Source organism: Macaca fascicularis, chromosome 19, assembly GCF_037993035.2.
Source record: "Macaca fascicularis isolate 582-1 chromosome 19, T2T-MFA8v1.1".
NCBI classification, from domain to species: domain Eukaryota; kingdom Metazoa; phylum Chordata; class Mammalia; order Primates; family Cercopithecidae; genus Macaca; species Macaca fascicularis.
Window position 1 is genome coordinate 56239438 of NC_088393.1, and position 17334 is coordinate 56256771.

Genomic DNA, 17334 nt, shown 5'->3' on the forward strand with positions numbered 1-17334 from the left:
CCCCATTGCCAAGACAATCCTAAGCCAAAAGAACAAAGCTGGAGGCATCATGCTACCTGACTTCAAACTATATTACAAGGCTATACTAATCAAAACAGCATGGTACTGGTACCAAAACAGAGATATAGACCAATGGAACAGAACAGAGCCCTCAGAAATAATGCCACACATCTACAACCATCTGATCTTTGACAAACCTGACAAAAACAAGAAATGGGGAAAGGATTCCCTATTTAATAAATGGTGCTGGGAAAACTGGCTAGCCATAAGTAGAAAGCTGAAACTGGATCCCTTCCTTACACCTTATACAAAAATTAATTCAAGATGGATTAGAGACTTAAATGTTAGACCTAAAATCATAAAAACCCTAGAAGAAAACCTAGGCAATACCATTCACGACATAGGCATGGGCAAGGACTTCATGTCTAAAACACCAAAGCAATGACAACAAAAGCCAAAACTGACAAATGGGATCTAATTAAACTAAAGAGCTTCCACACAGCAAAAGAAACTACCATCAGCGTGAACAGGCAACCTACAGAATGGGAGAAAATTCTTGCAATCTACTCATCTGACAAAGGGCTAATACCCAGAACCTACAAAGAACTCAAACAAATTTACAAGACAAAAACAAACAACCCCATCAAAAAGTGGGCAAGGGATATGAACAGACACTTCTCAAAAGAAGACATTTATGCAACCAGCAGACACATGAAAAAATGCTCATCATTACTAGCCATCAGAGAAATGCAAATCAAAACCACAATGAGATACCATCTCACACCAGTTAGAATGGTGATCATTAAAAGTCAGGAAACAACAGGGGCTGGAGAGGATGTAGAGAAATAGGAACAGTTTTACACTGTTGGTGGGACTGTAAACTAGTTCAACCATTGTGGAAGACAGTGTGGTGATTCCCCAAGGATCTAGAACTAGAAATACCATTTGACCCAGCCATCCTATTACTGGGTATATACCCAAAGGATTATAAATCATGCTGCTATACAGACACATGCACACGTATGTTTATTGTGGCACTATTCACAATAGCAAAGCCTTGGAACCAACCCAAATGTCTATCAATGACAGACTGGATTAAGAAAATGTGGCACATATACAACATGGAACACTATGCAGCCATAAAAAAGGATGCGTTCGTGTCCTTTGTAGGGACATGGATGCAGCTGGAAACCATCATTCTCAGCAAACTATTGCAAGGACAGAAAACCGAACACCACATGTTCTCACTCCTAGGTGGGAATTGAACAGTGAGAATACTTGGACACAGGAAGGGGAACATCACACACCAGGGCCTGTTGTCGGGTGGGAGGAGGGGGGAAGGGTAGCATTAGGAGATATACCTAATGTAAATGACGAGTTAATGGGTGCAGCACACCAACGTGGCACATGTATACATATGTAACAAACCTGCACCTTGTGCACATGTACCCTAGAACATAAAGTATAATAAAATTTAAAAAAAAAATTTAGTTACTATTTTCCGAGAGTTGTAGGGTTTGTTTCCTAAAGAAACTAGAAATTTGCATGAGCTAAGCTTTTCCTAATTCTGTCCTGCCTATGAGGTTAGCTCCCTATTCCCCAGGGCAGCTTTGCTTAGGAATCCTGGGGAAGTCGGGTGCAGAACGAAGAGAAGGAAGGACGTGAAAGCACAGTGCCACATCTGACCCTTGGCTTCCCAGTGAGGCCAGGACAGACCTGATGAGCTGCCTTTACCAGTTTTCTCACGTTTCTGTATCGTCTGAGATTCTGAGTTAGTAACAATATTAATGAGGAGCCTCAGCACCTAAGATTTTTTTGTTTGTTTGTTTGTTTGTTTCTGAGATGGAATATCGCTCTTGTCGCCCAGGCTGGAGTGCATTGGCATGATCTTGGCTCATTGCAACCTCCACCTCCCGAGTTCAAGCGATTCTCCTGCCTCAGCCTCCCAAGAAGCTGGGATTACAGGCACCCACCACCATGCCCAGCTAATTTATTGTATCTTTAATAGAGATGGGGTTTCACCATGTTGGCCAGGCTGGTCTCAAACTCCTGACCTCAGGTGATCCGCCCACCGTGGCCTCCCAAAGTGCTGAAATCACAGGCATGAGCCACTGCGCCTGGCCAACACCTAAGATTTTTATATTCAGTTCAGATCATTTTTCTCTGACTCATGGGGTGTTGAGAGCTAGTTTACTCTTGCTTTCATAGAATAAAATTATTTCCTAACATTGTAAATTTAAAAGGATGTTTACTGGCTGGGTGCGGTGGCTCATGCCTATAATCCTAACACTTTGGGAGGCCGAGGAGGGCGAATCATGAGGTCTTCAGTTCGAGACCAGCCTGGCCACTATGGTGAAACCCCGTCACTACTAAAAATACAAAAATCAGCCGGGCGTGGTGGTGTGCACTTGTAATCTCAGCTACTCGGGAGGCTGAGGCAGGAGAATTGCTCGAACCTGGGAGTCAGAGGTTGCAGTGAGCTGAGATTGCGCTACTGCACTCCAGCCTGTGCAACAGAGCAACACCCCCTCTCAAAACAAAAACAAGAACAGGATGTTCAGGATGTTTACCTCTCTCCCTCTGTTTCCCCCTCAACCAGCCATGAATTGTGCAGAAAACAGGGGTTAAGTTCCATTGACCAGTTCACTGTAGGGAGCCGGGCCTTTCCACCCTCCACTGCTTCAAGTCAACTGCTCTGTTTCCTCTAGGAGTTGAAATTGTCCTACCGGAGCCCTGGAGAAATCCAGCCCTTCTCTAAATTCTATGCTGGGCAGATGAAGGAACCCATTCAACTTGAAATTACTGAAAAAAGACATGAGATTCTGGTCTGGAAGACTGTGGTGAAGCCAGGTAGGTGAGTGGGTGAGGCTGGCATTTTTGGTGAGGGGCAAATGCACCTCCACCATTGGATGTCAAAGAAGAGAGCCTGTTTATGTCTCCAGCCAAGATAAGAAATTGATTGTCAGTGTATCACCAACGTGAGGAAAACGAAAGTGATGGCGGTGGTTTGTCCATAGAAAGTGAAATGCTCAAGGAGCCAGAGAATGGGGATGGCCATGGGAATGGAAACCCCTCACACCCGCGGGTAAAGAACAGGAGATTTTTGGCCGGGCGCGGTGGCTCAAGCCTGTAATCCCAGCACTTTAGGAGGCCGAGATAGGAGGATCACGAGGAGATCAAAACCATCCTGGCTAACACGGTGAAACCCCGTCTCTACTAAAAAAATACCAAAAAACTAGCCGGGCGAGGTGGCGGGCGCCTGTAGTCCCAGCTACTCGGGAGGCTGAGGCAGGAGAATGGCGGGAACCCGGGAGGTGGAGTTTGCAGTGAGCTGAGATCCGGCCACTGCACTCCAGCCTGGGTGACAGAGCGAGACCCCGTCTCAGAAAAAAAAAAAAAAAAAAAGGAGTTTTTTGGGTTTTTTTCCTCCCCAGAATCTTGCTGTGTCACCCAGGATTGTAACCCTCAGAGTTCCTATGACATTCTCCTGCCCATAGAAAGAGTATTGAAAAAATGGGCCAGGCACAATGGCTCATGCCTGTAATTCCAGCACTTTGAGAGGCTGAGGTGGGCGGATCACCTGAAGTCAGGAGTTTGAGACCAACCTGGCCAACATGGCAAAACCCCATTTCTACTAAAAATACAAGATTAACCGGGCATGGTGGCACATGCCTGTAATCCCAGCTACTCGGGGGGCTGAGGCAGGAGAATTGCTTGAACCTGGGAGGCAGAGGTTGCGGTGAGCCAAGATTGAGCCTGGGCAACGGAGACTGAGAGAGAGAAAGAGAGGAAGGAAGCAAGGGAGGGAGGGAGGGAGGGAAGGAGGGAGAAAGGAAGGAAGGAAGGAAGAGGGGAAGGGGAAGGGGAGAAAGGAAGAAAAAGAAAGAATGGAAGAAAGGAAAAGAAAAGAAAGAATACTGGAAAAATGTGTTGCTTTCTCTGATACATTTCCTGAATGGGCAGTGAGTGGCTCTTGACTTAATGGGGTTTTATTAGTATATTAGTGTGCCAAACAAGATCCCTGCCTTATAAAATGTATAGAATTAAATTATTTTCGTTGGCGCATGAAAGACTAGAAAAGCTCAGTAAGGGTATACGATTCGTTGTATGTCATCTCCAATTCTTCCCTGTTTTGTAGTGGATATCCAGCTTGGAGCTGCACCCTCCCCACCTGCTTTCTCAGGTTAGTGAAATGTTTACACTAAAGCCAGATGGATGTATCTGATATCAAGAGGCCTTTGAGTGCTTTGACATCACAAAGTGAGGCTCCATTCCTCCTAAGCTTATCATTTACAAAGAACAAGCGATGCCAGAGAAAAATACAAACAATGAGTATGATTTACTTAAGGGAGGACGTGAGGACATCACGTCCACACAAAGGAGCAGGAAACAGCAAGTTATTGGGGTAAATGTCTTGCATCTGGGGAACCGTAAGTTAAAGTAGTTCTATATTGAACTTTGAGAGGGATATAGTAAATATGAGACTAGGAAGTAAAATATCCAAAATGAAATGAACATGGGTTAGGCAACACTACAAGTTAAAGAGCCATCCCTGGCTGGGCATAGTGGCTCACACCTGTAATCCCAGCACTTTGGCAGACCGAGGCGGGTGGATCACCTGAGGTCAGGAGTTCAAGACCAGCCTGCCCAACTTGGTGAAACGCTGCCTTTACTAAAAATACAAAAATTAGCCGGGTATCGTGGCGCATGCCTGTAATCCCAGCTATCTGGGAGGCTGAGGCAGGAGAATCACTTGAACCCGGGAGGCAGAGGTTGCGGTGAGCCGAGATCGTGCCATTGCACCCCAGCCTGGGCAATCAGCAAAACTCCCTCTCAAGAAATAAATTAATTAATTAATAAAGACCCAGCCCCCACCCTGGAATTATGAATCTTCGTTTGGTGCGGATCCCAAATCCTGTAAGAGAGCAATTCTCAGAGTCCGCAACTCCCCCTTTCATCCAGGTGCAGCCTTTGTGAGGGAGAACCATCGGCAACTCCAAGCCAGGATTGGGGACCTGAAAGGGGTGCTCGATGATCTCCAAGACAATGAGGTTCTCAGTGAGAATGAGAAGGAGCTGGTGGAGCAGGCAAAGACACGGCAGAGCAAGACCGACGCCCTGCTGAGCATGGTGGAGAAGAAAGGGGACCGGGCCCTGGAGCTGCTCTTCAGAAGCCTTAGTGAAAGGGACCCTTACCTCGTGTCCTATCTTAGACAGCAGAGTTTGTAAAGGGAGTCAGTCCGAGAGTCTGGAAGAGAGAATCCAGCGTTCTCATTGGAAATGAACGAGTAGAGATGCATCCTTGATTCCAGTGTCCAAAACAGAGGAGGGCTGGGTCACATTTGCCCATCACACAGGCTTTGGGGACAGATACGTGACCTGGAAGACACCCATGGGCTGTATCCCCATGCCTTTCCCTCAAGAATATCTGAAGAAAATAACAATCGTGCTTTTAAATCTTTTCTAACCATGGCTCGATATATGACTGTTCCATCCATTGACACGTTTCCCGAAGACCCAGGGTGAGTAAGTCAAAGCAGTTGTGTTTGTACATGATAGGCTCCAGAAAGGAAAATTCTCCTGATGAACCTGAAAACTAGCTTTTATGGACGCTCTGTTTGATGTGTCACCATTCCACCACAAAAAGCAGGAACGCGAACAAAACCTCTCAATCGAAGAGACTCAAGGTATTTCTTAATGGTATTGGTTTTATATACGTTGTCCCTTTAACATTTTATCTATTGCTGTTATTACTAGAATAATGTAAGTACGTTATTCTACAAGTACCCGGGAGGCGGAGGCTGCAGTGAGCCGAGGTCGCACCATCACATTCCAACCTGGGCGACAGATGGAGACTCCATCAAAAAAAAAAAAAAAACAAAAACCCTTGGGAAATTGCTAGTATCTTGTACTTTTAATCACTGAGTTTTGTGTAACTCATTGACTGTTTCAATAGCTCTCGAGGAAAAGGGCCTATTAACGGATTTCCAGATATTTCCCATTTCTGCCGCTCTTGATTTTGCAAGTTTCATTCTGCAGTTTTCTTTTTTGTCTGAAAAACTTTGATTTGTAGTTCTTTTAGAGCAGATCTGATAGCTATGACTTCTCTTACTTTTCTTTCTTTCTTTTTTCTTTTTTTTTTTTTTTTTTTTTTGAGACACAGTCTTGCTGTCGCCCAGGCTGGAGTGCAGCGGTATGATCTCAGCTCACTGCAACCTCCACCTCCCAGGTTCAAGCAATTCTCCTGCCTTAGCCTCCCAAGTCGCTGGGGTTACAGGCACCCACCACCACGCCCAGCTAATTTTTTGTATTTTTAGTAGAGACAGGGTTTCACCATGTTGGCCAGGCTGGTCTCGAACTCCTGACCTGAAGTGATCCACCCACCTCGGCCTCCCAAAGTGCTGGGATTACAGATGTGGCCCACCGCGCCTAGTCATGGCTCATCCTTGTATTGTAAGTAATTTTGATTTGTACCCTGGACATTTGAATGTTATGTTATGAGACTCTATGATTCATCTGTATCCGGCACAAAGTGTCCATTTTTTTTAGGTCTTCTATGAAGTGAGGTTTTCATGTTAGCTCATTTTTAAAGTCTGTGCAGTTCTGTCTATCCCGTGTGTGCCTGTGAGGTTGGGCGGAGGTTGACCCGCTAGTGCGGGTCTCAGGGCCTTTAAATGTGAATTAGGATCACAGCAGTGGATGCCCAAGTTGGGGTTAAGCCTAGGAATTCATAAAAGTCTTCACGGACTCACATTCTGCCACTCCACGTGCTTTATTATTGTTATGGTGAGAGAAACAGCATTTTGTTATTTTTCTATACCCTAACTTGAAGTAGAACTGAACTTTTGCATTTGAAGATTGAATGCCATAATTTTATGAAAAAAAAAATGTTGTTATTAAAACAAAGCCAGGTATATATTAATATGAGTTTCATTGATTCATTTGAGTATGTGATATTAAAAATACAAGTCCATTAAAAAGAAGCCACTAGGCTTCTTTTCTAAGTGACATGTGTCACTGAGAGCTGATGTTACCATTTCACTTCCAAAAGTCTTTTTCAGAAGATAGCGTTTTAATTAATGTTAACACAAAGTGTACGAAATATATTAGTTTACTAACTCTACTTTTGTCATATCTTGACAAACTCTTTATTTTATTTATTTATTTATTTATTTATTTTTTGAAACGGAGTCTCGCTCTGTCACCCAGGCTGGAGTGCAGTGGTCGGATCTCAGCTCACTGCAAACTCCGCCTCCCAGGTTCGCGCCATTCTCCTGCCTCAGCCTCCTGAGTAGCTGGGACTACAGGCGCCCGCCACCTTGCCCGGCTAGTTTTTTGTATTTTTTAGTAGAGACGGAGTTTCACCGTGTTAGCCAGGATGGTCTCAATCTCCTGACCTTGTGATCTGCCCGTCTCGGCCTCCGAAAGTGCTGGGATTACAGGCTTGAGCCACCACACCCGGCTGACAAACTCTTTAATATCTAGAGACTAGATATTATAAAATTAGGACCCGTTTATCCACTATATACATAATATATACAGTGTGGCAAAGATAAATGGAATGCAGGCTGGACGCAGTGGCTCACACCTGTAATCCCAACACTTTGGGAGGCTGAGGCAGGCGGATCACCTGAGGTCGGCAATTCGAGACCAGCCTGACAATAATGGAGAAACCCCTTCTCTACTAAAAATACAAAATTAGCCGGGCGTGGTGGCCCATGCCTGTAATCCCAGCTACTTGGGAGGCTGAGGCAGGAGAATCGCTTGAATCTGGGACACAGAGGTTGCAGTGAGCCGAGATCGCACCACTGCACTCCAGCCTGGACAACAGAGTGAGACTCTGTCTCAAAAAAAAAGAGTAAAGACTCCAAAGACCAAAGTTCCATTAACTGGCAAGTAATGGATCCAGGTCTACAACACTCTATCTCCTAATGTCGTCTCCAGATTAATTTTTTAAATCACCCAGGGCAGCAATCTGCAATGTCCTCTGGATCTGTGTCAACTCTTGTGTGGCAAATGACTGAAAGTTCAACTTCAATGGAATAGAAATATATAGAGCGTGTCCTGGCTCTACTGAATGCAAGGACAGGAGGTAGGACTGACCCCAGGGAGGCTGATCCATGGGCTCCAAAAACACCACAAGGAAGGAACGTTTCTCCAGGTGTCCACCCGGCCTTCCGTGGTGTTGGCTCCACACAGTATTCACATGAAGCCTCACATCTCACAAGAGACGACTGGGAGGAGAGCAAGGGCAGCCTCTGATCCCTCCCGATGAGGAGAAGGCTCCTCGGGATGTTGTAATGTCTCACAGACACATTTCCCATTCGGCCTATGTCTCCAGGAAGTCAGGAGAGCAGATTAAATTTTCAAAATCACGCCTAGAGGAGGGTCAAGATGGCTGGCTGGACACAGCCCGGAAGCACCACTCCCACCGAGAGAAACCAAGATACTGGGTAAACCAGCAGACTTAGAGCAGATCTTCGGAGAGAAAACACCAAGAGTTGATACAGAGGCGATGCAGACGCCAGGGCTGAAGAACGAGGAACCTGGGAATGTGGTGTGGGGTAGCGGAACGCTAGGGCCAGTTCCCAGCACTGAAAGACTCCTAGGGGAGGGGTGAATGAAGGGACAGAGGGACGGCAGGCTCTCACCACAGACCGCTGATGTCCCAGCTATAGGAGACCACACGCCTTCCATAGACATTTTTTTTTTCTTTTGAGACGGAGTTTCGCTCTTGTTGCCCAGGCTGGAGTGCAATGGCACGATCTCAGCTCACTGCAACCTCCACCTCTCAGCTTCTAACAATTCTCTTGCCTCAGCCTCCCGAGTAGCTGGGATTACAGGCCTGTGCCACCACGCTCAGCTAATTTTTGTATTTTTAGTAGAGACGCGGTTTCGTCATGTTGGCCAGGCTGGTCTCGACCTCCTGACCTCATGATCCACTCGCCTCAGCCTCCAAAAGTGCTGGGATTATAGGTGTGAGCCACCGCGCCCAGCCTCCATAGACATTTTGTCAGAGACATGTGAACCAGAGCAACTCCATCTTGAGTAGGAGCTGGACAAAATGAGGCTGAGACCTACCCAGCTGCATTCCCAAATGGTGAAGGCATTCTAAGTCACAGGATGAGACAGGAGGTCGGCACAAGATACAGGTCATAAAGACCTTGCTGATAAAACAGGTTGCAATAAAGGAGCCGGCCAAAACCCACCAAAACCAAGATGACGATGAGAATGACCTCTGGTCCTCCTCACTCCGACACTCCCACCAGCGCCATGACATTTACAGATGCCATGGCAACGTCAGGAAGTTACCCAATGTGGACCACGTGTTTAGCATAGCATCAAGAAATAACCATAAAAATGGGCAACCAAGGCCGGGCACAGTGGCTCACGCCTGTAATCCCAGCACTTTGAGAGGCCAAGACAAGCGCATCACCTGAGGTCAGGAGTTCGAGACCAGCCTGGCCAACATGGTGAAACCCCATCTCTACTAAAATAAAAAATTAGCCAGGCATGGTGGCACGTACCTATAATCCCAGCTACTCGGGAGGCTGAGGCACAAGAATTGCTTGAACCTGGAAGGTGGAGGTTGCAGTGAGCTGAGATCATACCACTGTACTCCAGCCTGGGCAACAAGAGCAAAATTCCGTCTCAAAAAAAAAAAAAAGAGAGAATCTCTCATATACCATATTCCCTGGGGGAGATTTGGAGATTTGAAAACCACTCACAATCTCGGGTATTGTCACATCTGCTTTTGTCCTCATGTGCTTCCTCCAGTGTGAATCCCACCTTAGGAAATGCTACAGGGCCTCACTGCATTTGGGAGGCTGTGGTGGGAGGATTGCTTGAGCCCAGGGATTCGAGACCAGCCTGGGCAACATGGCAAGATCCCGTCTCTACCAAAAAAAAAAAAAAAAAAGTAATAAGCTAGCTGGACATGGTGACATGTACCTGTAGTTCCAGCTACTTCAGATGCTGAGGCAGGAGAATCGCTTGAGTTTGGGAGATTGAGACTGCAGTGAACCAAGATCGCGGTCTGCACTCCAGCCTGGGTGACAGAGCAAGACACTGAAAAAGAAAAAAAGAAAAGAAAAGAAAGAAAGGAAAGGAAAGGAAAGGAAAGGAAAGGAAGGAAGGAAGGAAGGAAGGAAGGAAGGAAGGAAGGAAGGAAGGAAGGAAGGAAAGAAGAAAAAGGAAAAAGCAAGTGAATTTGAATCTGATCAAGCATCCATATCTAACCACCAGTTTAAAAGAAATTCAAAGGCTAGAAAAACGTGTTAAATGACAGCCAGGCGCAGTGGCTCACGCCTGTAATCTCAGCACTTTGGGAGGCTGAGCCAGGCAGATCACCTGAGGTCAGGAGTTCGAGATCAGCCTGGTCAATATGGTGAAACCCCGTCTCTACTTAAAATACAAAAAAATTAGCTGGGCATGGTGGCAGGCGCCTGTAATCCCAGCTACTTGGGAAGCTGAGGCAGGAGAATCGCTTGAACTCGGGAGGTAGAGGTTGCAGTTTGCCAAGATCATGCCATTGCACTCTAGCCTGGACAAGAGCAAAACTCCATCTCCAAAAAAAAAAAAAAAGAAAGAAAGAAAAACATGTTAAATGACAACACAAGGATGTAATTGGCAAAACTGAAACCAAAGAAAATTTAACAGAAAAAAATGACCTAGTTTCTACAATAACGATGTTTGAATGGGGGGGGTGGAATTAGATAAGTAGCAACTTAGAATAACAAAGAATTAACACACACACACACAAAAACTTAACACACGCACAAAAAAAACCTATTATAGTGGATGATTTGTATCTCTATGCAAAGGAATAAAGTAAAAATAAGAACCAGGGAAATGACCACATTAACAGGATATTTTATGATGTCCTGAATGATGATTACTTTTAACTGTAAGAGAATATTTATGTAAGGGAATAAAGCATTTTTTAACTCTTCATCTTTTAAACATACATAGTGATTTTTTAAAGTTTTGATTGATTGATTGATTGATTGATTGATACAGAGTCTCACTCTGTCACCCAGACTGGAGTGCAGTGGCAAGATCTCAGCTCACTACAACCTCCACCTCCTGAGCTCAAGCGATCCTCCTGCCTCAGCCTTCCAAGTAGCTGTGACTACATGCACCACACGCCTCTTTTTTTTTTTTTTTTTTTTTTTTTTTTTTGTAGAGACAGAGTTTTGCCATTTTGCCCAGGCTGCTCTCAAACTCCTAAGTTCAGGCAATCCACCCACTTCGGCTTCTCAAAGCATAAGCCACCACACCTGGCCATGATGTTCCCAATTTTCTTTAAAAAGATCCACCTAGGCCGGGCGCGGTGGCTCACGCCTGTAATCCCAGCACTTTGGGAGGCCGAGGCGGGCGGATCACAAGGTCAGGAGATCGAGACCACGGTGAAACCCCGTCTCTACTAAAAATACAAAAAAAAATGAGCCGGGCGCAGTGGCGGGCGCCTGTAGTCCCAGCTACTCGGGAGGCTGGGGCAGGAGAATGGCGTGAACCCAGGAGGCGGAGCTTGCAGTGAGCCAGGATCGCGCCACTGCACTCCAGCTTGGGCGACAGAGCAAGACTCCGTCTCAAAAAAATAAATAAATAAATAAAAGATCCACCTAGCAGTGAAGGCATAGGTGAACCGGGATATTAAGGATACCAGAAAAGAAGCAGGTTATTTGTGGGGTTTTTTGAGGTTTTTTTGTTTGTTTATTTGAGACGGAGTCTCACTCTGTCGCCCAGGCTGGAGTGCAGTGGCACAATCTCAGCTCACTACAACCTCTGCCTCCCGGCTTCAAGCGATTCTCCTGTGTCAGCCTCCCAAGTAGCTGGGACTACAGGCGTCTGCCACCACACCCAGCTAATTTTTGTGTTTTTAGTAGAGACTGGGTATCACCATTTTGGCCAAGCTGATCTCAAACTCCTGATCTCGTGATCCGCCCGCCTGGGCCTCTCAAAGTGCTTGGATTACAGGCGTGAGCCACCGCGCCTGGCCAAGAAGCAGGTTTTTGAAGGGACAGGTTGAGAAAACAAGGAAAGGAAGCACCACTGGAGGAGACGAAGACCCAGAGACAATAGAAGGGAATTGGACACCTACAACCACTAGAGGTCGCAAGAGGAATATCCTTTAGCACCCTGAGCCCAGACCTGAACCAAGGTTTGTTTTTTGGGGGTTTTTTTGGTTTTTTGTTTTTTTTTTTTTTTTTGAGACGGAGTCTCACTGTGTCGCCCAGGCTGGAGTGCAGTGGCCGGATCTCAGCTCACTGCAAGCTCCGCCTCCCGGATTCACGCCATTCTCCTGCCTCAGCCTCCTGAGTAGCTGGGACTACAGGCGCCCGCCACCTAGCCGGGCTAGTTTTTTGTATTTTTTAGTAGAGACGGAGTTTCACCGTGTTAGCCAGGATGGTCTCGATCTCCTGACCTCGTGATCCGCCCGTCTCGGCCTCCCAAAGTGCTGGGATTACAGGCTTGAGCCACCGCACCCGGCCCTGAACCAAGGTTTTAACAGGGTTCTCAACTCCTTGGACTTCTTGGGTCGTAATTTGGGAGCCTCCAAAAAGGACAGCCTGAAATGAGGGCTTACCTGCAGGTAGTTTATTTGGGGAAGAGATCAGAAATTTTCTTACGCCACATTTTACTTTTTTTTTCTTTTCTTTTTTTTGTTTTTGAGACGGAGTCTCACTCTGTCTCCAGGCTGGAGTGCAGTGGCACCATCTCAGCTCACTGCAACCTCCGCCTCCCGGGTTCAAGCAATTCTCCAGCCTCGGCCTCCCCAGTAGCTGGGATTACAGGTATGCACCACCACGCCCAGCCCGTTTTTGTATTTTTAGTAGAGACAGGGTTTCACCATGTTGGCCAGGCTGGTCTTGAACTCCTGACCGCAGGTGATCCTCCTGCCTCAGCTTCCCAAAGTGCTGGGATTACAGGCGTAAGCCACCATGCCCAGCCATACATTTTACTTTGTAACACTACATACCATGGAATACTGTTCAGGCTTTAAAAGGAATGAAATACTGATACACACATGCTTCACCACAGGTGAACTTGGAAAACATTGTGCAAAATTAAATACACCAGACACAAAAAGGCAAAGGTTGAGTGATTCCACTTCTAGGAGATCCCTAGAACAGTCAGATTCCTAGACACAGAAAGTAGAACAGAGCTTACCAGGGACTGAGAGAAAAAGGGAATGGGGTGTGATTATTTAAAGGGAACAGAGTTTTAATTGGGAAAGATGACAAAGTTCTGGAGATGAATCGTGATGCTGGTTACACAGCCATGTGGCTGTACTTAATGCCACTGAAGCATACGCTTTAAAATGGTTCACATGGAAATTTTTGTGATGTATATTTTATCACCGTAAAAAAATGTAACTGGGGTAGGTATCAATCAATATTAGGCAATTTAAGCTTTATAGTAGAACTTCAGTACTAGAGTGAAGAAAGACAGTGCATAAAAAATAAATTACTTAGGCCAGGCGCGGTGGCCCCACGCCTGTAATCCCAGCACTTTGGGAGGCTGAGGCAGGCGGATCACCTGAGGTCGGGAGTTCGAAGCCAGCCTGACCAACATGGAGAAACCCTCTCTCTACTAAAAACACAAAACTTAACCAGGTGTGGTGACGCATGCCTGTAATCCCAGCTACTCGGGAGGCTGAGGTGGGAGAATCGCTTGAACCCAGGAGGCGGAGGTTGTGGTGAGCCGAGATTGCTCCATTGCACTCCAGCCTAGGCAACAAGAGTGAAACTCCATCTCAAAATAAGTAAATAAATAAATAAATAATTTAATTCACCAGATAGGGATTTCCAGCCCTTCCTTCCTGGGGAACTGCAGGAGCTGGCTGGGCTGGGCTTAATCTTTCCTCCCAAAGAATCAAAAGAAAAAGAGATGCAGGCCGGGCGTGGTGGCTCACGCCAGTAATCCCAGTACTTTGGGAGGCTGAGGCGGGCGGATCACAAGGTCAGGAGATCGAGACCATTCTGGCTAACACAGTGAAACCCTGTCTCTACTGAAAATGCAAAAAAAAATTAGCCGGGCGTGCTGGCGGGCACTTGTAGTCCCAGCTACTCCGGAGGCTGAGGCAGGAGAATGGCGTGAACCCGGGAGGTGGAGCTTGCAGTGAGCCAAGATCGCGCCACTGCACTCCAGCCTGGGCGACAGAGCGAGACTCCGTCTCAAAAAAAAGAAAAAGAAAAGAAAAAGAGATGCAAATCAAGGCTTGCTGGGGACCCTCAAAAGAAACGAAACGATGTAACTCGAGTAGAGGTTAAAGGTTTTATTCAGCTGATTTGCATCAGGGCACCCGAAGATCAAGCAACTCCCATTTAAGCAGAGTCAGGGTGGGAAACTGAGTCTGTGTCCTGGAGGTCTGGGTTTGGGCAGTCATTTTGGGTTTTGTTTGGTTTGGTTTGTTTGTTTTGAGATGGAATCTTGCTCTGTCACCCAGCCTGGAGTGCAGTGGCGCGATCTCAGCTCAGTGCAACCTCCTCCTCCCAGGTTCAAACAATTCTCCTGCCTCAGCCTCTCGAGTAGCTGGGATTACAGGTATGCACCACCACGCCCAGCTCGTTTCTGTGTTTTCAGTAGAGACAGGGTTTCGCCATGTTGGCCTTGAACGCCTCGCCTCAGGTGATCACCCACCTCAGCCTCCCAAAGTGCTGGGATTACAGGCGTGAGCTGCCGCGCCCGGCCAAGGCAGCAGTTTTAACTGCAACTTGCGGTTGGAGGTCTTTTCGTCTCCTTGGGAGGTTGTTGGTGCAATCCCAATAAAGGTATTTCTTTTCTTTTCTTTTCTTTTCTTTTGGAAACAGGATCCTGCTGTGTCGCTCAGGCTGGAGTGCAGGGACATGATCACAGCTGACTGCAGCCTTGATCTCCCAGGCTCAACCAAACCTCCCACCTCAGCCTCCTGAGTAGCTGGAACTACAGGTGTGTGCCACCATGCCTGGCTAATTTTGTGTGTGTGTGTGTGAAGACGAGATCTCACTATGTTGTCCAGGCTGATCTCAAACTCCTGGGCTCAAGTAATCCTCCTGCCTTGGCCTCCTAAAGTGCTGGGAATTGTAGAGGTGACTCACCATGCCCGGCCAGAGCAGTATTTCTGAGAACAGTTTCTGAAAACTGTCTTGAATGGTTAAAATAAGAGAATGACCAAAATATGATTTTTTTTTTGAGACCGAGTCTCACTCTGTCGCCCAGGCTGGAGTGCAGTGGCACGATCTCAGCTCACTACAAGCTCCACCTCCCAGGTTCACACCATTCTCCTGCCTCAGCCTCCCGAGTAACTGGGACTACAGGCACCCGCCACCATGCCTGGCTAATTTTTTGCATTTTTAGTAGAGACGGGGTTTTACCGTGTTAGCCAGGATGGTCTCGATCTCCTGACCTCGTGATCCGCCCACCTCGGCCTCCCAAAGTGCTGGGATTACAGGCGGTGAGCCACCACACCTGGCCAAAGTATGATTTCAGGAATACACTAGCAAGCAGTGTGGGTGTTTGGATGTGAGACTTGAGGAGAAACTGGAAAGCTGGCAGAGAGCAGCTCTGCCACAGCCTGAACTCTCCCTGTGTCTTCCAAGTCTTTAGTATGTTTTGGAGTCCAGTAGTTGAGGCCAGTAATTCACATGTGTAGCTGGATAAAGCAAGATGATAATATTCTCACAGCGAGGGGGACTACACTCCATGTTTTTATCACAGCAAAACATATGTCACTCAGGTAGTAAATTACATAAGCGTTTAAAACCATTTCAGGCCAGGTGTGGTGACTCACACCTGTAATCCCGGCACTTTGGGAGGCCAAGGTCAGAGGATCACTTAAGCCCAGTGTCAAGCCTCTGAGCCGAAGCTCAGCCATTGTAACCCCTGTGACCCGCACATATACATCCAGATGGCCTGCAGGAGCCAAGAAGTCTAGAGCGGCCGAAAAACCACAAAAGAAGTGAAACAGCCAGTTCCTGCCTTAACTGATTAACCCACCTGACGACATTCCACCACTATGACTCGTTCCTGTCCTGCCCCCACTGACCCGTCAACCCTGTGACATTCTTCTCCTAGACAACGAGTCTCATGATCTCTCCACCATGTACCTTGTGACCCCCTCCCCTACTGACAACAGATAATCACCTTTAACTGTAACTTTCCACGGCTACTCCAGCCCTGTAAAGCTGCCCCTCTCCTGACTCCCTTCGCTGACTCTCTTTTCGGACTCAGCCCACTTGCACCCAAGTGAATAAACAGCCCTGTTGCTCACACAAAGCCTGTCTAGGTGGCCTTCTATACGGACATGCGTGACACCCAGGAGTTCAAGACTAGCCCGGGCAGCATAGTAAGTTCTCACCTCTAAAATAAAATAAATAAAATAAAATAAAATAAAATAAATGCCAGGTGTGCTTGTACGCGCCTGTCTTCCCAGCTACTTGGGAGGTGGAAGTGTAGGATCGCTTGAGGCTGCAGTGAGCCAAGATTGCGCCACTGCACTCCAGCCTGAAGGACAGAGCAAGACCCTGTCTCAAAAAAAAAGAAAAAAAAAAGAATAAGAAAAGGAAAAAAATAAAGAAGGGAGGGAGGGAGGGGCAGAGAGAGAGAGGGGAAGGGGGGAAGAAAGAAAAGAAAGAAAAGGAGGAAAAGAAAGAGAAAGAAAAGAAGAAAAGAAAGGAAAGAAGAGAAAGAGAGGAAGAAGAAGAAAGAGAAAGAAAAGTAAGGGAGGGAGAAAGGAAGGAAGGAAGGGAGGGAAGAAGAGAGGAAGAAAGAAGAAAGGAAAGAAGGGAGGGAGATAGAAAGAAAAAGAAAGAGAGAGAAAGAAAGGAAGGAAGGAAGGAAAGAAGGAAGGAAGGAAAAGAAAAAAAAAGAAAAGAAAAGAAAGGAAAAGAAAAGAGAAAAGGAAAGAAAAAAGAAGGGCCGGGCGCGGTGGCTCACGCCTGTAATCCCAACACTTTGAGAAGCCGAGGCGGGCGGATCACAAGGTCAGGAGACCGAGACCATCCTGGCTAACACGGTGAAACCCCGTCTCTACTAAAAATACAAAAAAATTAGCCGGGCGAGGTGGCGGGCCCCTGTGGTCCCAGCTACTCGGGAGGCTGAAGCAGGAGAATGACGTGAACCCGGGAGGCGGAGCTTGCAGTGAGCCGAGATCGCGCCACTGTACTCCAGCCTGGGCGACAGAGACTCGATCTCAAAAAAAATAAAAAAAGAAAAGAAAGAAAAGAAGGAAAGGAAGAAAGGAAGAAAAAAACATTTCAAGACTAGGTGACAGGAGCCTTGCGGTTTAGCCGCTAGTCAACGGATGGGGGTGGGGGTGGTGGCAAAAACATAAAAATGAGGACAACAGAGA

The 17334-nt window shown here is 46.8% G+C and overlaps 1 protein-coding gene across 35 annotated transcripts in view; it reads left to right on the plus strand.

The window, feature by feature from the left end:
* LOC101925999 (caspase recruitment domain-containing protein 8) overlaps positions 1-16259 on the plus strand; it is a 90528-nt gene extending 74269 nt beyond the window's left edge. For 18 of the 35 annotated variants that reach the window (XM_074024023.1, XM_074024028.1, XM_074024032.1 and 15 more), the window contains 3 exons: positions 2709-2850; positions 4139-4183; positions 4963-5421. In XM_074024023.1, the coding sequence (XP_073880124.1) occupies positions 2709-2850; positions 4139-4183; positions 4963-5228 (453 nt within the window). In that variant the 3' untranslated portion in view covers positions 5229-5421. Of the gene's footprint in view, positions 1-1842; positions 1966-2708; positions 2851-4138; positions 4184-4962; positions 5884-6316; positions 6453-14815; positions 14934-15755 lie in introns of those variants that run through there. The other 17 variants (XM_074024024.1, XM_074024031.1, XM_074024038.1 and 14 more) reach the window with 7 other exon arrangements.
* Positions 16260-17334: the final 1075 nt, after the last annotated feature.